The sequence below is a fragment of the Panicum virgatum genome, chromosome 3K (assembly GCF_016808335.1).
Source record: "Panicum virgatum strain AP13 chromosome 3K, P.virgatum_v5, whole genome shotgun sequence".
Taxonomy (NCBI): domain Eukaryota; kingdom Viridiplantae; phylum Streptophyta; class Magnoliopsida; order Poales; family Poaceae; genus Panicum; species Panicum virgatum.
The window spans coordinates 154,462-177,726 of NC_053138.1; the positions used below are offsets into that span (position 1 = coordinate 154,462).

Genomic DNA, 23,265 nt, shown 5'->3' on the forward strand with positions numbered 1-23,265 from the left:
AAAGAACATCAAATTCGAACAAAATACAGCAGCCGATGTGCTGCTTCCTTCCATTATTCCAACAAAATCAATAGTATATACGTACATTCATGATCGCAAGATGGAAGTAACACCCCCTACTCTAATCTACACTAATCACATGGAGATGGAAGTATACACTACTAGTAATAATAATTCCTATTTCATAACATTTACGTATAATACACAACACAATCACACTAGATGCACAAGAATTCTTTTAAAAAAAAACAAGAAGAAGAAAGAGAAACGCAATCTCTCACTGACTGGCTGACACAACTATGGACTGCTGCTGATGCCTAGACAAAATCGAAGCGCATGAGGAGCCTGACGGACTTGTACCTGACGCCCTTGCGATCGTGGAGGGGCACAGCACGAATGCCCTGCTTCAGCTCCCACACCGGCAGCACCGTCTGCCCGCCGAAGTCGTGCTTCTCCGACATGTCGTACTCCTGCACCTCTATCCTCAGCAGGGCTAGCTCCGGCACCGTCAGCGGGAACGTGAACTCCTCGTCCCACACCGGCACCCACTGGTCTTCCAGGACCCGCGTTTTCTTCATCACACTATCCGCCTTCACTCCAGCGATCCCTACCTGTTTATTCAGACAGCATGTATATTGGACCTTCTTAGCTACAACTTTCGTCCCACAATGTAACCCACTGTCTACCAAGAACCAATTCAACATCCTTGTTGCCTTACCCTGGTATAGAAATCTGGAGGCGAGAAGGAGTCGAAATGAGTTTTACTGAAATCCATGCGCCACCCATCTCCCATATATACTTTAACCTGCTTCCACATTGTACGATTTTACTGCTATGCTGGAGCATCTTCATTGATATTTTCAACAAGATCAGCTGTGACTGCCTTGGAAACATATACCTACCTTGAGAGTTGTCTTCACAGGCAAACTAGCTTTAGGGTCAAATACCTCGCCATTTGGACCTGTCGTTAGCAAGAAGTCAGGTTTTTTAACATACCCGCAGCCCCCATTGGCTCTGAAAAATCCTTGCATCAATCGGAGTGCTTTGTCATACCCCTGAAAAAATGAAAACACAAGACACTATGCTTTACTTCACATATATTGATTATAATTATAATACAGATTGACAGCTGTGCAAGAGACCTAGTTCAGCCAAACAACTTAATAGTAACCACTATGTGACTATGAAAGGCATGAAGAAAGGCAAACTACTGACAGTTACAAACTAAATCCCACCTGCATGTTAAATGCAACCATCTGAGCGCCATGAATCCAGGCATTCATTGGATCATAGTTAGAAGAGTTAACCCTTGTGCCCTTTGGATACACCCTCAGTATATTCTTCTGAGTGAACCTGAATAGATTTAAGTTCTTCAGCAAGTCTGCGGACTATGGTAAACACCTTGAAGATATGCAATTTGGGATTGGTTAATGGTGAAAACTTTGTATCAATTATCTTTTGTAGGCTACAATGGGAGCTTGACCTTTTACCGGATTACGAACTGTAGACTACAGTAGAAACATTGGTGAGCCCCTATGGTCTAAAACAGAGGAAAAAGATTTAAAGGCATAAGCTAAACACTGAGTTTATAAAACCCATAGAACTGATAGTATAACAATTTGATACGAAATCTTCTGGTGTTCTTGTGCATTGGACTTCAAATAGAATTAGATATTGGTACACACAAATTACCTTATGACTTCAGCGCCATGAGAAGCTGTCGCTTTAGCTACCTGTGTCTCGCTCAAAGAGAGTCGCCTGACTTTGTCTGGGTCTACCTTTAGAGCATCCCGTAAATGGCCTTTTGGTTTGCCAGCTTGGATGGTGATCAATTTCCTATACTCACAGGCAGTATCCTGCTGAAATTTGGGGTCGTCCTCATCAGAATCTTCCTCATCTTGCTCATCTAGTTCATCCTGTTCATGACAATAAGTTTACTTCATGCGTGTTAAACAATGGGTGCCTGTCTTGAAAAGGCAATGATATTGCAGACCTTTCCATCAGATTCATCGGCATTTGAATCTATTCTCCTCAGGCTTCCTTGGTCTGGTAAATCAGCTATGTTTCCACTACCATTCTGATTATCCTTAGCTTTCAGAAACTCCTTGTATTCTTGCGGGGGTTTAGTTGAGATTATTATCCTCTTCATTAGAGCTTCTGGAGAAGGAAACTCTTTCAATGGGTCTGAACTAGGGATGAAAAGAAGATCTCCAAACGTTTCAATGAGCATCTATAGTAATTTCCAAGTTAGAACTGATGTTTTAAACAGGTGGGAAATGCAAGGAAAAAATGATACAGTAAGTAAACTTCACCTCAGCTACTTTGGCTTGGAGGTCTGCTGTTAGGTGATCCTCAAGAGTAATAACAAGAGGATAATTGGACGCACAAAAGGCATATTCTTTAATTGATTTTAAACATCTGATCATTTCTACAGGGGCAGTCAATGTCCTTTCAAATGCCAAGAAAAATAAGAGTCAGGGAAACATTTTGCAGAGTAAAAGAGAAAAAGGTTGGTTACAAATTCAAGCAGTATGGGTTATTTATAACAAACTAGACTGTGTAAATATTGAGCAGGGGTTTGTAGTGGGGAAAATTCTTGTTCTTGCTACATTGTTGTGTAGTGAGAAAAAAATGCATTTTCCCTTCATTTTGGAGAAAGGGTGTCGTGGTATATCATGCAATAAACTGCGCACACTTCGGGTTTTTTATGTGTACCCAAAGTGTCATCCTCAAATGATATGAAGTTGTTTTAGAATGCAAAAATATGCTGTAATCATTCCATGAGCCGAAAAAAAAAATCAATATGGTTAAAGAATGGAATTCATACCCTCCATGAAGAATATCAACATTGTTCTTTGAAGAATTTGGCCACATATCAAGCTCAATGACTCTAACACCTCTCTGTAGTGATTTTATAATTGGGATGTCACTGGAGTCACTATTGAGCTGGTTCCCGGTAAGGTAGGAATTATGGCCAGTGAATATGAAATAATGAGAGAACGGGGCTGACATGTCCTGGTGAACCTGAGGGAAGAATGGAAGTAATGGTAAGCGATGAGGCAGAGTTTATGACGAAGAAGCAGAATAATTAACTGCATGCTATGCAAGGGAGCAATAGCAAGCACATCTTCTGTATAAGAGCCTAAATACCATTGCATTCAATATACAGAGCAACGGGTCTTAGACTCTTAGTTATGAGCTCTGAACCGAGATGACAGTTGGTAGTAAGTCAAGCACATCCATTGGATTTGGATCATCTATTATCTTATCTTATTATTTGGCCAACAAACGGAGCTTCCACGTTCGCTCTCAAGGTCTAGAAATTCCCACGTTAATCGGAGAAAAATGAAAAATTGAAATTACCCACCACTGCAACAACAACTGCAACAACAACAACAACAACAACAACAACAACAACATAGACTTTTTTCCCAAGCAAGTTGGGGTAGGTTAGAGATGAAACCCGAAATAAATAAGGTTCAGGCATATTGATAGCTAGTCTCCAATCGCTCATATTCAAAGGTATCTCTTTAGAGATATTCCAATCCTTAAGTTCTCTCTTAACCGACTCATCCCACGTCAGTTTAGGTTTACCTCTACCCCTCTTTACATTATCGACCCGCTCAAGAACCTCATTACGCACCGGCGCCTCAGGAGGCCTTCGTTGGACATGTCCAAACCATCTCAGTCGATGCTGGGTAAGTTTCTCCTCAATTGGTGCCACCCCGACCCTATCCCGAATAACTTCGTTCCGGACTCTATCCCTCTTTGTGTGCCCGCAAAACCACCGCAACATCCGCATCTCTGATACACTCAGTTGCTGGACATGTCGCCTTTTTGTAGGCCAACATTCAGCACCGTATAACATCGCCGGACGAATTGTTGTCCTATAGAATTTGCCTTTTAGCTTTTGTGGCACCCTCTTGTCATAAAGGATGCCAGAAGCTTGCCGCCATTTCAACCAGCCAGCTGAAATTCTATGCCTAACATCTTCATCAATGTCGCCATCCTTTTGTAGCACCGATCCTAAATACCGAAAAGTATCCTTCTGGACCACCACTTGCCCATCTAGACTAACGTCTCTCCCCTCATGCCTAGTAGCGCTGAAATCGCACATCATGTACTCGGTCTTGATCCTACTAAGTATGAACCCTTTCGACTCTAACGTGCGTCTCCACAGCTCTAACTTCCAATTAACCCATGCCCTACTCTCGTCAACTAGCACCACATCATCAGCAAAAAGCATACACCAAGGGATCTCACCTTGTATATCTCTTGTGACCTCATCCATCACTAAATCAAATAAATAAGAGCTCAATGCTGACCCCTAGTGTAGGCCTATGTTAATAGGAAATTACCCACCACTGTCATTACGAAAAAAAATAGTCCAAAATACTCATATACATATTTATAAATTACCCACCGGTGCCATTAAAATATATTTCTATTTATAAATAAAAATCTATCCATCGTTTTGCATATATATCAAACAATTATCATGTTTTACCACACATATCTTATTATATCACCAAAAATCCAAATGGACCTTCATGATTATATTATTATTAGTCAAAATAAACAAAATAATTCTAGGCTTTGCACTATATTAGACTACCACATGGCCTGCAGTGATCATGATGAGAGGGTGGCCAAAGTTGGGCCAGCGACGAGGATCACAGAGTTGGAGGCTAAGAGCAAGGGTAAGCGCCGCGCCGCAAGGTTCTTCATCCTCCGTGGAGTCTGGAGACTGTCCATCATCTACTGCCTACTGGTGATTTTTGACGTGCATATCCGCAGACCCAATGCAAGCACAAGGTCACTGCACGTCCAACCTAATCCTTTTTCACAATCCTCCTGCATCACTGTCCTTGCCGATGGAGAGTTCTTGACATTACTCCAAAAGTTTGTTGCCCACATTGCTACAAGACATTACCTCACCTTACAATTAACACCACAAGCTCAGAAAAAACTTAACACCACAAGCAGATCAGGAATTAGGACAATATCGATCAGACCATGATTGGTATAGTAAGCTCATTAGGCTTAAACATAAACATAGGTTGCTAAAATTCTAAATGGAATCTTGTGCTCTGCACTATGGAGATTTGTTGGCTTTCAAAAAGCAAGAAACTTGGATCAATTGTTCCACAACAGAAACTAGACTATGGAGGCATGACGCCATGCAACATATGACAAAATTAAATATAGTAGCAACAGACGACCAAGAAGATCATAAAGTAGAGAAGCTAGCAAAAGAACAACCGAGTCAGTTGAACTGAGCAGTGGGCAGCTGCAAGGGTTGGCAGATAAAAAACATGCCACTACTACTAGCGAATGGTAGTAGCTAAGATCGAGGAGATAGGCAGTCGTGACAGGGTTACCGTTGTGAGCTTGCTATACGGCCACATCACTGACAACGAAAGATGTAGGCAAAAGGAGGCACCACTGCACTAGCAGCAGAGAAGCACTCTTAATTACTGAAGTAAGTAGCATGTGATGAGAAAGATTTAAGTTTATAAATAATAATTAGATAAAAAGATATAAGATATATTTAGAATATCAATACTAGCCGCGCAAATGCACGGGTCACCTCACTAGTTTCTGAGTAGTCAAGCATAATAGTAAATTTCCTGAATTTGATGCAGATTTGCCTGTGTTGTGAAAAGAACTGGTACTGCTACTTGTAACCTGATGTGTGTAATGATTAGTTTGTTGATGACCTCATTTGTAGTCGGTTATGTAGTTGTGAGCTGCAATGTGAGAGCAGAGTGCAACAATACTACCAAATGGTAGCAAAAAGTGTCCAAAACTGAGCAGCACCCCCTGTACCTGTACTAGAAGGGAATGCGGACAGGCAAGCAGGTAGAGTTGGCCCAGAGAAGAGATGGATACATAGAGAAAGGAGAGAGAGCGAGAGGGACAGCGATTGAAATTGAATGAAGGTCATTCCCTCCGTCGCTATCCCATCCCATTGCCATCCATCATCCCAAGGAGGAGGAAGGTTGTGGAATAAATAAAAATGGAATCTTTGAGGAGGGAGGGATGGAGTTGACCTCACCACGCTCCATGGAAGCAGCAAGTCAACTATTGGTAGGAGAGAGCGAGTAGATGAAAAACCAAACCGGCGGATCAAGATGAACAATCATCATCTACTGTATGTAATGTAATTGAGCAGATACGTAAGTGATAGCAGAGGAGCATACCTGGTTAGTGATTGGCGGGTTGAGATCGGCGGAGAAGAGGAATCCGAAGAAGTCGTCGAGCGTGGGCGGCGCCGGCGCCGGCGGCCTGTGGACGAGGCGGGCGATTCCGTGAGCCGCGGAAGTGGGTGCGAGGATGGCGAGGATGCGGTCGACGTCGGCGGGTGACTCGGCCTGGACTTGGGAGAGGAAGCGGCGGAGGCCATGGGCATGCCCCTGCCCCTGCTGGTGCTGGGGATCAGAAGAAGAAGAAGGGGCGCAGCAGTAGGAGAGGTGGGCGGCGCGGACGTCGGGCGGCGGCTGCGCGTCGGGGGATCGGAACTTGCGGGTGAAGCACATACAGTACTTGTACGCGTAGCTCCCCATCTTGCTTTGTTTTGCTCTCTCTGAACTCTGGAATCTGGATGCGGTCGTCTCCTCTTCTCCTTCCACTCGACCCCTGGATGCTTCCTGCTTATGAGCAGCAGGTGGTGGTGCCCATTGAGACCGCGTTGAGGATGAGACGATTCCTCGACTCGACTCGAGTCACTCGACTCGACTCGATGCAGCGCTGCGACTAGGAGAGATGAGGTCAAGAAGAAAAGAAGAATGGAGCCTGGCCCTGGCGTTGGACAGGCAGGCAGTTGCTGACTTCTCCTGTCCCGTGCTGCCTGCAGGGATTAATTACTAATCCATTACTCCTTTCTGTGCTTGCTTGCTTGCTGTAATTAATTAATTAATCCAAGAAGTTTACTTCAAAAAAACAAATCAACCACGAGAGGCACTGCACTGCACCGGTGCACCCTTTCAAAAAGGCGGGCCCTTTATTTTCCACAAAACCCCCCTGCTTCTCTCACAAATCAACTATTCCTTTCGCAAAAAAATCTACTATTCCTTCCGTCTCATTTTGTACTTAGGCCAGCTAGAATCATGACACATATTAAGAGTAGACTTCGAGCTACAAGAGTTTAGTTTACAAATCAATTTCATCATCAACCAATATAAATATCCGTGCTTTGGTTTGCCATCATCATCGGTGCTAATGTGAACAAGCTTGACCTCACCAGCTAGACCGGACGCAGCCAAGTCATGTGAGCTCAGTCCAATGCAAGCAACCATCACAAGGACATGTATTGATGTTTATTCAGTCTTTAAGATGGACAACTATTAATGTTCCTCTCCAGGTAGGTAAGGGGGTGTTTTGGAACCAAACTTTTTTCAGAAGTCCCTATCACATCAAAAGGAATCTTACTATTTTATAGTATTAAATAAAATCTGTTTATAAATGTTTTTTGACAGCTGAGTGCTTTTTCGCGAGACGAATCTAATGAGACTAATTAATACATAATTTGCTACAGTAACCATTCACTAATCATAGATTAATATACCTCATTAGATTCGTCTCGCAGTTTAGCCCCAGGGTTCTGCAGTTAGTTTTATAATTAATATTTATTTAATACTTCTAAATACTAAAAAGTCCCAGGGACTTTTTTTAAGTCCCTGGAACCAAACAGGGCCTAAATGTTATACATCAAAAGAAATTATAAATGTAGAATGTAGTGTACTCCTCCACATAGAAAATAGAAGATATTAGAACAGCTACACAGTTCCAAAGTATAATTTTAACTGCTTTTTTTATTAAAAAATATTTGTTGGAAAGTGATATATGTATATTTTTATGAAGTGTTTTTTAAAACAAATCTATTCATATGGTTTTCACTTTTTCAAACTCAATAACTTAAAAGTTATTCATGATTTATATTCCCAATATTTGACCCAAACCTCCTATACGTACACTTTGAAAAATGTGATGAAAGATTAAAAACAAGAAGTTTGCCCACACCTCTTTTTGCTGCCGATATACCATTCTCTTTCCTTGTGAGATATAAATAATAATGCACATGTGGCACCACTTATGCACAACATTTTTTTTCATGTACGCATGCTTCACATGCTCCACCAACTTTAACTATATTTTCTGTAAATGTGCATCAAATTCAAACTGATAATACAAATTTTTTTGTTTATTTTTTTGTAGACCCAGCATAGAGGATAAGCATCATATCTTAATTAGCACATCATGTGCAAATTGACAAAAAAAATTATAAAGTGGCAGAATTTTCCTCTCAAAACGGTCACAATGGGGGGACTTATATTATTATTCTGCTAGCTAGTTGAGAATTTCCAAGTCAAGTAGAAGTAGCAACGTAACTCATCAGGTTCCTCCTCCACCAACGGAGCATCTAATCTACCTATATAGATAGATCCACACCACGAGTTAGCTAGCTATGTGCACTCGAGGCTTCTCTGTTACTCTACTTCAAGTGAAATATTTACCAAAAATAAACTATTTAGAAAGGAGTCGTTTCCGCTAAAAAGAGCAATATAATATATGCAGGTCGACAAGGATTTGTTTTTATTTATTTATTTGATCTTAATGGCAGCAGCTGTGTCAAGTGAAGCATCACAACTAACCGTGTTGTCTAGGCTGGCTCGACAAGCTTTACAGGATAGGATAGGATAGGTGTGTATATATGATTGATGATTGCTTGGTTCCAGCCGCAACGTTTTACCGTACATGCAAGTGTTGATACCCATATTATGCTCGTTCGTTAGTTCAAGACAAGATTCCCGTTTGGCCTCGGTTTCACACCTACTCCTTCGTTTCTCTCAGCTTGGATTTGCATTACATTACATTACATGACATGACTTACCATTTCTTTTCTTCATTCACTTCCTTAATTGTCCCAAAATCACGAGTTAATGTGTTTCACGAATTGAAATTTTTGCGGAGGCCAGGAAAGGTTTTCTGTTTCAGAAAAATGACGAGGGATCCCCCTGTAATGAGAATATATTTTATTGGGGGTTAGCACGGATATTTATCCTAGCTACCTAGTAGCAGCAGGATTAGATTGTTCCTTTCTCATTTCTTTTTTATAAAAAAAACAGAGCGAGAGAAGAAGATTTTTCCGTGATAGATTTATTCTAGTAGCATATCTCATCGCTTTCATATCTCTACGAATCAAAGCTGACATTTGCCTAGATAAGGGCATTCAATTCGTTCCATGCGACTACTGATGACTATCATCATCTCTTCCTTGTGCAAGCTCTGCCAATCTGCAGCCTAGCCAGAATGCATCGTTTCAATATCACTTTCGGCTGGCCGTGGCTGGGACCGATTTGCTGTGAGAGAAAAATACTTGCAGGCTCGTGGCTCGTTTGGTGCAAGGGAAAAACACTATTGGCTGATTGCAGCTGAACAAAGTGAATGGAGTACTATATATCTGCTCTCATCCGTAACTTCAACCATGAGCTAGTCACCTACCCTTTCCTTCCCTCAATTTGGTGGTATGCACAGATACAACATTAACCTGCTCCCAAGTTTTCACACACACTCATGGCATGGCAGACATCAAGACTACTCAAAGATCTCTCAGCCACAAATCAAGATAGCCGCAACAATAGGATATGACTACTCAAAGCTCTCTAAGCATTCATTGAAGGTTACAACAACTAACTTGAGATGTGGCAGATACCCTGCACCCTGAACAGACTTCACACGCTAGGGGCTGGAGTCCACTAACAGCTGGAGTAAGGCACTGCAGTTCAACATTGCAACTCACTCAATCTCATGAATGGAGAACAGAACACCACTACCATAGACAGCAATATAGTATGAAACAGCACTGTCAACCATATGGATCATTACACATTCATCATGTATATGTCAAAGAAACATACTGAGAAAGGCTTCCCATAACGAGAGAGACACCAGCTATACTATACTACATATGGCTTGCAACTGTCACAGAATCGATTCCTTAGTTGCCTGAAAATTGGCATAGCATTTATGCAAAATAGATAGAAGCCATTTCTTGATGGGAAAGGTTAGCTGCTATTATCATGGGAAACATTTTGCGTTCTTAAATAAATATAAGCATTGTGCATCCCTTCAAAACATACCTAAACCTTCATCAAGATTCTCCCGGGACAAACAAGTACCAGGTCATGTGTATTGCAATGAGGGGCACCTGGACTGCTCAGATACTTGTAAATTCTAACTCAATCATCCAAGCCTCAATTGGCATACTGATATCAACGCTTACAAATTCAGTAATATTTTGTCTTCCTTTCAGGAAGTTGGTCAAATGAAAGCTCTCGTATACAAATCCCTAAACTCAGCAACCAAGTTATATGTATACTAGGTTAAAAAGAGGCGGTCAATCTATGTTTTCTGAACAGAAGGTTGCATGGTAAATGATCAACAGCTGGGCAGCTCAGATACTTATATATTTGAGCTCAACCATCGACATACTGATGTACTCCCTCCGTTCCAAATTGTAAGTCGTTTTGACAAATCTAGATACATAATTTTTGCTATGTATCTTGACATAATGTTTATCTAGATGCATAGCAAAAACTAAGTATTTAAATTTGCCAAAAGGGCCTACAATTTGGAACGGAGGGAGTAACTAGTTATGTCAGGAAGTTTAGTTCTCAAGTACTTATTTGTAACTGAGACCAGTATGCAAGATACAGGTACTAAATGAAAGGTTAATCAGGCAAGCTACAGTTTCTGAACAAACGCTTGCACAAGATACAGAAGCACTGAAGTATAATTATAGTAATAGGTACTCTCCTGAAATTATAACAAGATGTAATCACCAGGGCGAAGGAGCCATCCAATCCAATTTTCTAATGCCAGCAAACAAAGATGGATGGTTAAGCAAGTAACAAATTCAGATGCAAGATGCACGATTCCTGGAGCACACGCTAAGTTACTGAGATGCAAAATTAATTGTAGCAATCCCCATGATTACAGTGACTAGGCACAACTCTTTGCATCTGGGAGTAAATAAAAAGACACTAAAAAAAGGAAAGGGGAAGAACAAGGCAAAAGAAAGGGCATCATTTAAGTTGTAGGGTTCCATTCATCTCTCTCCAGATCTAGCAGAGGAAGGAAAGCTAGGCAAGACAAGAGTAAGTAGACTGATGATGATATATTGAAAACCTTGTGATCTGATGATACTCGCGCCGGAGGGATGGGATGGGATGGATCACGCGGAGGCTGCTGCGGTGCGGGAGCGGTAGAGCTTGCCGAAGACGTGGAGGGCGGTGACGAATCCGATGAAGCACAGCGACATGACGAGTACCATGGTTGGCGAGAGGCGCAGGCCCGGGGCCTCGTCGGTGTAGAATCGAAGCATGTTGCTCCCGCCGCCGCCGGAGAAGCCCCCTCCCCCGGCGCTGGCGGTGGCGCGGCGGCGGCGCATGCCGGCGGCAGCTGCGGCCGTGCCGCGCGGGCCAACGGTGGCCGGGCGGGCTCCGGCGCCGGCGCCGCCGACGGAGGACTGGGACTGCGAGGAGGAGCGGGCCATGGCGGCTGATCGAATCGGGATCTGTGGAGGGAGAGACCGAGGGACAAAACTCTCTCGGCTGCCGACTGAGATGAGACGAGACGACTGGGGCAAGTGTAGGGTTCTCCGGCGATCAAGTGTAGGGCTCTGATGACAAGTATCTGGTTATTAGAGAGGACACTTACTATTCTTTTACAATAAATCTATGCATAGCTTCTTTTTGAGATTGAGTTAAATCATTAGTCTTTGTTTGTTTTTACGTTTTTTTGCTGTCGGAATCATATTTTCTAGATTCGTAGAAGTCATGACTTCAATCGGTCCTTCTAACACAAAAGATTAAAGGACAAAATTATAATTAATCTGTTAAGATTAAAAGGATACAAGTACATGTAGATCAATACAGTTGGCGATTGGAAATTAAAAAGAAAACTATTTACCTTCTCCTTCAGCTCTGATCGCCTGACGCCTGTGGGCTGTGGATTGCGGCTCCGCCGCTCCGATTCTGGCGCTCTGCCTACCGCGGCCCCGGTGGCGTCGGCGGCGGTGTTTGCAGGTAGATTGTGGCACGCCCTGGTCCTGCGGATTGCCGACTTGTTGTCTCCGTCTGTTTGGCCGGAGTCTCGGCCGGCGTCTCCGTCTCTTCTGTCGAGCGAAACTGGAATCGCCAAAGTCGGAGCCTCGGAGGGCACTGAACAAGCGGCCGCCGGCCGGCCGGACTTTTTTTTTGGGCTGCACGTCGATTGTGTTTGGGCTGGCCGGACCTTTCTTTTTTTTTTAGCTACGGGTCATTTGCGTTTGGGCTGCGCAGGTAGGACTAAAGCATGTCAGAAGCTCAGAACAAGTTACCTCAACCCATAACTAGTTAATGGGCCATTTCAGATTCTGGGGGCCCAGAAAATTGGGGGCCTGTGCGGGCGCACGGGCCGCACGCCCCATGAGCCCGGGCCTGCACCAACCACCAGCTACCAGCCAACCAGTAATATTATTTTTCATAACAAATTTGCACCGGCCACCCGTCACAAACAGCTGAACAAAGTGAGTTATGTTCAAAAGAAAGGTGGAAGGAACCTTTCCAAAATTCTGAACAAACACGGCCTAAGCATATATATATATATATATACATATATATATATAGGACCATATATAAAAGAAAACAAGCTCTGATATGAGGATTTGATGGAAGAGCCAAGCATTTGTTTGTCTTTGCTTTTCCCTTAGATTGTAGTACGTAATCCCTAGACAGCTAGCTAGCGTGGACTTTTTACATATGGCATCCGATCCATGCATAACGATTGTCGTGAGATTTCTAGGGTACCCACAGCCGGGTGGCGGAGCGCACCCGCCTATTCCCAGAGAGGGAGTACTCGGGGAGGTACTAGGCGATTGGGCTGATCTAGCTCTGAGGCGTGCACATAAGAACACACGATCTAAAGTGGTTCGGGCCGCCGGAGCGTAATACCCTACGTCCACTGGGAGAAGTTTTAATCTCTGTTCACCCTGTTCGGCTGGTGGATTGAGCCTCCAGCCCTACAGTAACTCTCTCTCACGTTACTCCAGCTCCAGCCTCCAGCCACCAGCCAGGTAACAGTGTTTTTCTCTCACACTACTCCAACTCCAGCCTCCAGCTCCAGCCTGCCGAACACGGTGGTTGTGTATGAATCTATCCTCTGCCGGGCCTTGGCTCTCACCCAGCCTGAGTCTTCCTTCTAGCGGGCGCCCCCTTTTATAGACCAAGGGGGCGGATACATAGGACGTTGGGGCCCCGACAGGTGGGCCCAACGTGATTGCGCAGCATACTATGCAGAGTATTCAGATGGGTACAGTGGTTACGGATCTTTCCTCCGATACGCTCTGCTAGCGCTACAGTGGTCTTCTCTTGTCCCGTCACCAAGGTGTCCGTTGGGGGAGCGTAGCTTGCGGCGTAGCCTGTGGAGGCTATTATGTAGGTGTCATAATGGGTGAAGCCGAGCCGTCGTATCCATCTGTTATGGCAGACTTGGCAGGCGCGGCGTGGGCGGCGCCTGCGGCTCCACTATCTTGGTAACACGCGATCAATAGTGCCTCCTGGTCAAAGAATCGCCTTGGCTTCCACCGCATCAATGCGGGTGTCCACCTACCACAATAAATGCAGTGGTGGGTGAGGCTTAGTATGGAGACCAAGCGGCCTTGAAATGTCGTACTTGTAGACACGTGTCGCTCCGGACCACCCCGAGGCAGGGCGTCGACTTCTTCCCTTAGCGAGTGGTCCGGTTACCATACAAGGGGTCCGGACCCCTCGGGAGGTCCGGAGCCCCGGCGGTTCGGGCTGCCCGCCTCTTCCGGGATACGCGTCGTTCCCGGACCTTTCCCAGTCGTGAGGCAGGTCCGGAACCGTCGCCGAGAGATCAGGACTCCGGACCACAGGGGTCCGGCTGTTTGGACGTAGTCAAGGATAACTACAAGGCTCTTGCCTAGATACAGCAAGAAGGGGTACCCCAGTCCTGGGGTACCGACAACGATGGATGGAATGCATGTCTATATGCAGGGGCAAAGCCACGTTGGGTTTCCCTGGTGCCCGTGCACCAGGGTAAACTTCTTTTTACCACTAACTAAATTTTGTTTCACCATATTATCATAGGAAAGTTTGTCAGTTCTGTAGGGTGTGCACCACGGTCGATCTCGCCGTGGCTTCGCCCCTGTCTATATGCATGCATCAGATCACCATTCTAGCTAGCATTAGGCATTAGCAGCATGATGGAGGAGAGAACCAGCCGAAGAGGCAGCGAGGAAGGAGAGTGCGACGACGACGTCGGTCATGACGGCGCGTAGGGTGTGGTTGTCCTGCAAGCACATGGCGGCCAACCCCACGGCCTGCTTCAGCTCCGACGACGGAGGCCCCTGCATGGCCATCACCAGCCGCGGGTCCACCAGCTCGTGGAACCTGGTGGGGTTGCCGAACATGGTGGCCGCCCATCCCACCAGGCTCTGCTCGCCGTCGGGACGGTTGGCGTCGATGGCCCGGCGGCCGGTGATGAGCCCGAGCAGCAGCACCCCGAAGCTGTAGACGTCGGACTTGGCGCTGAGCTTGCCGGTGCGGAGGTACTCGGGGGCGCAGTAGCCGTAGGTGCCCATGACTCGGCTCGAGTCTCTGCCGCCTGAGGACGAGGACGACGACGACGAGGTACTTGGCAGCGGGAGCAGCCTTGCGAGGCCGAAGTCGGAGAGCTTTGGGCTGTAGTGGTCGGCGAGATAGCTCTGACTTCACCAGGTTCACTAATCCAACAGTAGATCATCTCTAGTACATTAACTGATACAGAATAGATTAGATTCGATCTTATACCAGCAGTAGTGGTGTCCATGGCGTCACTAGAAGTAGGTGTAGACGTGACGACGTCGCCGATGTTGACGGCGTCGGGGATGTAGCGCAGACGCTCCTTGAGAGTCCTGGCGGTGTAGCGGCGACCTTCAAGACGCCACCGCCACGGCCCCGGAGGTAGTGCTCGCGCTTCTGAGCCTTCCACTGCTCTGATTGATCGGTGGGTGGTGAAAATAATAGGTTATACAACCCTGTGGTCAACCACATCTTATTTATAAGCACTGTAGGCCCAGGGCCGAGCCCAATGGGCTAAGGATTACCTCCCGATCAAAGCAATCGCAGATTGGTTCCCTAAACTCAAGGGATAAGATATCCCTATTTTTCTGCTAACTTTGTTGTTGACAGAAGTCAAACAAAAACAAAACCAACATTCTCCCCCTTGACCGAAGGTCAACAACTTTTTCTTAACTTAAACTTAATTTTATTATGTCACTAACTCATATTTAACTTAAACTAAAATTCATCCTCCGTAAATCAGGAAGTATCAGACCAATGCATCGTCAGCAGCACAACGGCATACTGGGACAACATTACCCATAGTCTTACTGAAAAACTTTGTCAGGATTCTTATTCTTATTTGGGGAAATATTAATGGCCCTAAACCAGGACCTGATCAAAAGTATCAACCAAACCCATACCTAGGACATGTTTCTGAAAGAGGGTTGGTGATAAATCTTTTGTGAGCGGACCCGTAATATTTGTTGTAGTACTTATATGCTCAATCTTAATTGTGTGGTCCCGGTTTCTATCTTTCACGACACGATACTTGAGGTCAATGTGCTTGGAACCACCAGACAACTTATCGTTTGCGCAAAAGAATACTGCAGATTGATTATCGCAGTGCATTGTGATAGGTCTCGAGATACTATCCACAACTCTTAATGCCGGAATAAAATTCTTAAGCCACACTGCCTGTCCCGTTGCATCATAACATGCCACAAATTCAGCTTGCATCGTAGATGCAGCCGTTACACCTTGCTTACCACTTCTCCATGAAATTGCTCCCCTTGCCAGAGTGAAGATATACCCAGAAGTGGATTTTCTATCATCTTCACCACCAGCAAGATCAGCATCAGTGTAACATACAACCTCAAGATTGTATGTCCTCTTATATGTGAGCATGTAATCTTTGGTGCCTTGGCAATATCTTAACGCCTTCTTGACACCTACCTAGTGAGCCCATCCTGGATTTGACTGATATCTACTAAAAACTCCAGTTGCAAATGCCAAGTCTGGACGCGTACAGACTTGTGCATACATCAGACTTCCGACAGCTGATGCATAAGGAACATTGTTCATTCTTTTTCTTTCTAAGTCATTCTTAGGGCATTGCGCTTGACTAAACTTATCGCCCTTTTGAATAGGAACAAGTGAAGTGTTGCACTTATGCATCTTATATCTCTTAAGCATTTTCTCAATATAAGCTTTCTGAGATAATCCTAGTACTCCTTGGGCTCTATCTCGGTGTATCTCAATGCCAAGGACATATGAGGCATCACCAAGATCCTCCGTATCAAAGTTGGATGAGAGAAAATTCTTAGTCTCATACAACATGTTCTTATCATTACACGCTAACAGTATGTCATCCACATACAATACTAGAATTATTAATTTTCCACCTTTAACTTTGGCGTAGATACAACTATCCACATCATTCTCCTTAAATCTGAATTTCTTAATGATTTCATCGAATTTAAGGTTCCACTGCCTGGACGCTTGCTTAAGTCCATAAATGGACTTCTTTAATTTGCATCACATATATTCTTTACCCTTTACGGCAAAACCTTCTGGCTGTGCCATAAAGATTGTCTCATTTAAGTCTCCATTAGGAATGCAGTCTTAACATCCATCTGATGCAGCTCCATATCAAAATGGGCAACTAATGCCATGACAACTCTAAAAGAATCTTTGGTAGACACAGGAGAAAACGTCTCATTATAATCAATTCCTTCCTTCTGTGTGAACCCTTTTGTTACGAGTCTAGCTTTGAATCGTTCGACCTTCTCTTTGGAATCACGTTTGGTTTTGTAGACCCACTTACAGCCTACTAGTTTGACTCCAATAGGAATTTCTAGTAAATCCCATACTTTATTAGTACTCATAGACTTTAATTCATCTTCCATGGCTTTAATTCATTTAGTAGAATTCTCACTTGACACTGCCTGTCTGAATGTGGCAGGGGTCACTTATATTCCCGATATCATATACATCTTCACTTAAGTATGTCTCATAATAAGTAGGAATAGCTGATTTCTTTGCCCGTTGCGACCTTCTTACTGGTTCAATCGCAACTGGTTGAGGATTTGGTTGAGGAATCTGATCTTGTGGCGCAGGTTGCGCCTGGTTCCCAACCATTTGCTCCATGTTCTGATGTTGCTGAACAGCAGTAGATGGCATGGCGCCACTTACCTGAACAGGAGGAATGACTGGTGGTACAAACTGATATACCTCTGTGGGCTCTTGAACTACTGGATCAGGAAGCTCAACCCATAGTTCTTCGAGACTCACTTCCCTCCTTGGAAAACTCCCACTAATTCCTGAGTCCTCTAGGAACACAGCCTGCCTGGTTTCTACGAACTTAGTGTGACGACCAGGACAGTAGAATATGTACCCCTTAGACTTTTCTGGGTATCCAATGAAGTGGTAGCTTATCATCTTAGAATCTAATTTCTTTTGCTGTGGATCAAATAATTTAGTCTCAGCAGGACAGCCCCACACTTTTAAATAATTAAGTGATGGTTTCCTCCCATTCCACAGCTCAAAAGGTGTCTTCGGAACTGACTTAGACGGAACCCAATTAAGTATGTGAGCAGCTATTTTTAATGTTTCCATCCACAGCTCCACAGGCAAACTAGAATAACTGAGCATGCTCCGCACCATGTCAAGCAGTGTACGGTTGCGACGCTCATCGACTCCATTTTGCTGTGGTTCGCCTGGCATAGAGTATTGCGCTCTAATGCCATTTTCTTCTAAGTACTTAGCGAATGGTCCTTTAATCTGACCATATTGAGCGTGTTTCACATAATATTCACCTCTCCGGTCTGATCTTACAATTTTAATGGAAGTGTTGTGCTGCTTCTCAACTTCTGCCTTATAAATCTTAAATATTTCTAAAGTGTCTGAACGCTTTTGAATGGGGTAAATATGTCCATAACGGGAATAATCATCAGTAAATGTTATAAAAGAGTCATAATCGTCTACTGATGTGACTGAGAGAGGGCCACAGATATCTGTGTGAATTATTTCTAATACGCCCGTACTCCTAGTCGCTCCTTTCTTAATAGTCTTAGCATATTTTCTCTTAATGCAGTCGATGCACTGCTATGAATCTAAGAAGTCTAACTCCTGAAGTATCTCATATTTAATGAGACACTCCATTCTCCCCCTCGAAATGTGGCCAAGGCGACAGTGCCACAATTTCGAAAAAGTCTCATTCTCACGCTTACGCTTATGCATCGCATCACAGACATTCATTGCAGAATAATTATCATCAAGAGAGAGCAAAAAAAGATCGCCTTGCAAATGGCCAAGGCCAACACTAATATTATGAAATTTAATGTTGCAAACCGAGTTGCCAAACTCACACACATGTCCTGACTTATCTAAACGCGAAACTGAAATAATGTTTCTCTTTAAACTAGGAACATAAAGGACATCATCTAAATTAAGCTGGAAGCCGCCTGGCAACTCTAAGGTGAAGCTTCCAACGCCTTCGACTTCAATCATGTTCACATCAGCCACTCTTAGGCTTCGCTCCCCCCTTCTTATAGTTCGGATCGAACTGAATACCTGTAATGAATTAGAAATGTGCACAGTGGCACCTGAGTCAATTAACCAAGCATTAGGGGATAAATATGCTAAGAATAACTCATCAATAAAAGAAACAACATCAATCTTAATATTACCTTGCTGTTCCAGCCATTCCTTAAAGCCTGGGCAGCCCTTTCTGAAGATGCTTGGGTGAAGCACAGAATGAACACATCATCTTTCCACCTTGGGACTGCTTGCCCTTGAACTTGTTGTTGTTCCTTGGACCAAAGTTCTGGTTCCCTTTCTTCTTAAAGTTCTTCTGGCCTTACTTGCTGCTACCTGACTCATGCTTATTCTTGGGAGTGCCTGAAATGCTGAGATTGTCAACCATGTTGACAACATCCTTCATCTTCTTAGTCTTAAGCCTTTCTTCTTCTTCAACACAGTAGTTGATCAAATCACTGATAGACCAGACAGTCTTGTTGGTGTTGTAATTGATCTTAAATGCAGCATACTATGAAGGCAATGATGTCATGATGAAGTGCACAAGAAAACCTTCAGAGATCTCCATCTGCATCTCCTTAAGCTTGTTGGCCATGTCACACATATTGAGAATGTGCTGCCTGATGCCAGTCTTCCCATCATACTGAGAGGCCACTAACTTCATGATGAGAGTGCTTGCATAAGTCTTGGACGAGCTCTTGAAGTTCTCCTCAATCTTTGCCAGAAAGGCCTTAGCACTCAGATTTGCTCCCTGCGCATCCTTGGTGGGGATGGCGCCCTTAATGCCAGCACTGATGGTCTGAGACATGACCATAAACGCCTTGCAGTCTGATCTTGCCCACTTTTCCAGAGCAACTAAAGTCTGTCCTGCAGCAATAGCAGGCTTATCCTCCCTTAATGTCAGATCCAGATCATTCCAAGCCAAGCATGTCATGACCTTGCACTTCCAGTCAGGAAAATTCGCTCCATTGAGTGGCTCGATGTTGTTCAGGTAGGAGGCCACAACATTGACATTTGTCACTGAAAATCAAGGGAAAAACTTATCTTAGTAATCATATACAATGAAATGCAAATAAAAGCATGATAATAACCCTACGGTGGTCTGATTAAAATCATGCAATTAAAATTTCAATTTGCATCACCGGTGGGGAAAACAAACCAAATTTCGTCTTAATACTCATGATTAAACAACGGTGGTTAGAAATAATCACAAGTTTACTCTAAACAAAATCCTCGGTGGTTCCATTTATTTAGAGTCATCTCAAAGTATAGTGGTGGAATAAACTTATGAACATGAAATAAACACCAACTACTTAAAAAATTACTCATGCAAGCTTAACTTAAATGGATGCAGAAATAAACTAAGCTTAATACTGAAAAGAGACTGAAAACTGAAATAAAAGAAAACTTAAAATTCAGCCCGAAACATGAAACGGCCTGCTGGCGGCCTGCTTGCGCGCGCAGCGCACCCTCAATGCGCGGCCCAGAAGGCGTGCGCGCAGCGCACCCTCAATGCGCGGCCCAGAAGGCGCGCGCAGCCCAGCAAGCGGCGCAGCCCGGCAAGGGCGCGGCCCAGCAAGAGAGATGAGCGGCTCAGGCTGATGGCGGCTCGGCTTAGCTTAGCGCTCGCGGCTCGGCTAATGTGCGCGGCTCAGGCTCGGCTTAATGCAGCGGCTCAGGCGCGCGCGGCTCAGGGGGCGGCTCAAGGTAGCGCGCGGCTTAGGCGGCCCGTTAGCGATCTGGCCCGGCAGCGGACGAGTAGGCCGGCCATTCGGCCCGCTCGGCGCGCGCACCGCCCCCTCCCAGTGATCGATCTGAGCCGTTGGCTCTCATCCGACGGCGGACGATAGTTGGGGCGAGATATAAAAGGCTGAAAAATTGGGAGATGGTGAAACCCTAGTTCATTCTCTCCCTTTCCTCTCCCCCGCGCGCTCTGCTGCTCAGAGCGGCGGCGACAGCGCCGCCGGCCGCCGGCCGACGCGCGGCTTAGGTCCGCCCCTCCTCAGAGCTCTCCCCGCGCACCCTCTCTGATGGGATCTAAGGGCCGGAGCACCGCGGGCCCTCTCTGCGGCGCGTGTGCATCTCGCGCGCGCACCGCCGAGGGGCTCCGCCGGAGCTCCATGGCCGGCGATGGGAGCTACTGATGGCCGGCGAGGGCTCAAGTTGAAGGTGCGGAGGCGGCGCTACTGATGCGCGAGCTGATGGCGCGGCTCGGGGCGCGTCCTGATGCACTGGCGAGGCAAGCACCGCCACGCCGAGCTGGTCGGCGGGGCTACAGCTCCCTGAGGGACGCCGGCATCCACGCGCAGCAGCGACTAATGCCACGCGCGAACACCGGAGGTAGAGTCCCCTTTCTTATCTTAATCTTACTTAAACTGATCTAGGGTTAGGGTTTGGGATGGGGATTTGCGGGATTAATCTTTGATTCGATCTGAAATTTGCATCCCCTCCTTCTAATCTCACTTCGTACCGACTTATGCATGAAATTTGACCCAAAACCGAGATGGTTTAGGCCACTGACTTAACAGAAAAACTTAATTTCGTGAACTAAAACATGATAAACGCCTAGATAAACTTAGCAGATCTAAAGTTCTAGGCATGGAGGCATTTCTGACTAACTAGACTCAAGGGATAAGATATCCCTATTTTTCTACTGACTTTGTTGTTGACAGAGGTCAAACAAAAACAAAACCAACAGTTGGAGGACTTGAGGTCGCGGTAGATGACGGCCCTGTCGTGCAGGTACTGGAGCCCCCTGGCGCGCGGCGCCGTGCGCGACCCTCAACCTGGTGCGCCATGGCAGCATTGGACGCATGGGCATAGGCAGCAGCAGCGGTCCTCCAGGGATCCCAGCGCCATGTACTCGTACACCAGCAGCCGCTGCTCGCCCTCGGCGCAGTAGCCCGCCGCTGCTGTATATATGTTCTTCTTGCTCATAGAATTAATAATGGAAAGAAAGAACAATGCAAGACGACGGCGGCGGCCGGCGATCTATGCCGTGGGATCGATCGGAACGAGTTGAAGCAAGGTGAGGAAGGATGGAGAGAGAGAGAGAGAGAGAGAGAGAGAGAGAGAGAGAGAGAGAGAGAGAGAGAGAGACGGCCAGCCAGCCCCAGGCCCCAGGCCCCAGCTGGATGGGACGAGATAGATAGATGGAGGCTTTGCTTTTTCAGGGAAGGAAGGAATTAATAATGGTACAGTTTTCCATTTATTATGTACTTGTAGGAGGAATCAATTAGAGCATGATTTATTATAAAATAAAATATGACTAGCAAAGACATTATTATTTGCCTCTTATAATTTGTATAAAAATCTACATGTAAAATAAATATTATTATACCTATACACATAATTAAGTTTGGTTACATATTATATTCATATAATAAACTAGGTCCTGTGAGTATGAAAATTTTATGGTGGATCACTCATGTTTAAAGTAAGTTACTGCAAAAATTTCATAATTTTTAGATTAACAAATCTATAGAAACTAATTAAGCAAGACTAAACACAATCTAAATTCTTGCAGGGGTAAAAAGGTCATTTTGCCACTGTGGATTTTTTTCCTCTATAGATCTTACTCTAACAAATCCAACAAAATTTATTTCATATTTTTTGCATTTTTTCTTGAATTTATATGGAATTTACAAATTACAGCCGAAATAAAACACAAAATAAAGAAATCCCTTTAACCCCTGACCCGTGGGCCCCTTTGGTCAGTGGAACAAAACAGAGAGAGGGGGCGATCCGGCCAGGCGCGCACGCCATGGCGCGGCTCGCCGGCGCAGGGGGGCGAGGCCCGCGGCGGCGGCCGACGGCAGCCTGCGAGGTAGGGCAGCAGCAGCTGCGCGGTGGGGCCCGCGCGCGCAGCCCCAGGCGGCGGGGCGGCCGGCTCGGCGAGCCCTAGCGGCGGCGCTAAGCAGAGGAGCGGCGGCGCGCTTGCGCCGGCGGCGGTGGGGCCAGGCGGCGGCGAAGCGGCGCGGTGCGAGCATCAACGGGTCAGGCGGCACTGGTGCGCGCGCAAGCGGGGCGGGGGGGGGGGGGGGCGGCGCGAGCATGGCGCTCAGCGTGCGGCGGCGGCGAGCACGGTGGCCGGCGGCATGGCGCGGAACGAGCGCGGAAACCTCGCGAACGCGACGGATGTTCGCGACGGAACGTGGAGAGCATGAGCATCAGTGACTCACCTAGGGACGATTTGAGCCGTCAAGCGAAGAAAACGGTGGTCGGAGGTGGATTGTCGGCGTTGAGGCGGAGCTCGAGCTCACTGGTGACCGGCGGCCGCGAAACCAAGGATTTCCGGTGCTCTGGTCGAGGGGGCTCGCGAAGGAGAGTTCGAGGAGGAGGCTAGGAAGGTAGACGAGCTTCGGGTGAAGTGGATTTGGGATTCATGGAGAAGAACTCGCGAATCGGGCCGGCGAGCGCGAGCTGCTCCAAGAGCCGTTCATGGCGAGCCGAGGAAGAAGAAAGAGAGCAAGGCGAGGCGCAGGAGGGAGCGAGGCAGGTGGCGGCGAGCTCGGGAAAGGGGGCGTGAACGACTTGACGACGACACCGGCCGGAAAAACGGGATCGGCTTCCACAACGGCAACGCGCAGCGGGGAGGCTTCGGGAGCGTCGGCGCCATTAC

General features: G+C 45.9%; 2 protein-coding genes across 3 annotated transcripts; both read right to left on the minus strand.

Moving 5' to 3' along the window:
• Positions 1 to 13: 13 nt before the first annotated feature.
• On the minus strand, positions 14 to 6,839 carry LOC120696491 (phosphoinositide phospholipase C 2-like). Of its 2 annotated transcripts, none has more exons than XM_039979418.1 (9): positions 6,204 to 6,839; positions 2,828 to 3,024; positions 2,313 to 2,448; positions 1,994 to 2,230; positions 1,693 to 1,916; positions 1,236 to 1,353; positions 903 to 1,055; positions 719 to 805; positions 14 to 611 (listed from the first exon to the last, which is right to left on the minus strand). In XM_039979418.1, the coding sequence occupies exons 1-9, from the start codon at positions 6,564 to 6,566 to the stop codon at positions 318 to 320; spliced, it is 1,809 nt and encodes a 602-aa protein (XP_039835352.1). In that variant the 5' UTR covers positions 6,567 to 6,839; the 3' UTR covers positions 14 to 317. The 2 variants fall into 2 exon arrangements, with proteins under 2 accessions (XP_039835352.1, XP_039835353.1); XM_039979419.1 differs by lacking the exon at positions 6,204 to 6,839 and adding an exon at positions 5,382 to 5,423 and having other exon boundaries at positions 273 to 611.
• A 3,938-nt stretch (positions 6,840 to 10,777) lies between these two features.
• On the minus strand, positions 10,778 to 11,657 carry LOC120696492 (protein transport protein Sec61 subunit beta-like). The gene has a single exon (XM_039979420.1). The coding sequence runs from the start codon at positions 11,555 to 11,557 to the stop codon at positions 11,237 to 11,239; it is 321 nt and encodes a 106-aa protein (XP_039835354.1). The 5' UTR covers positions 11,558 to 11,657; the 3' UTR covers positions 10,778 to 11,236.
• Positions 11,658 to 23,265: the final 11,608 nt, after the last annotated feature.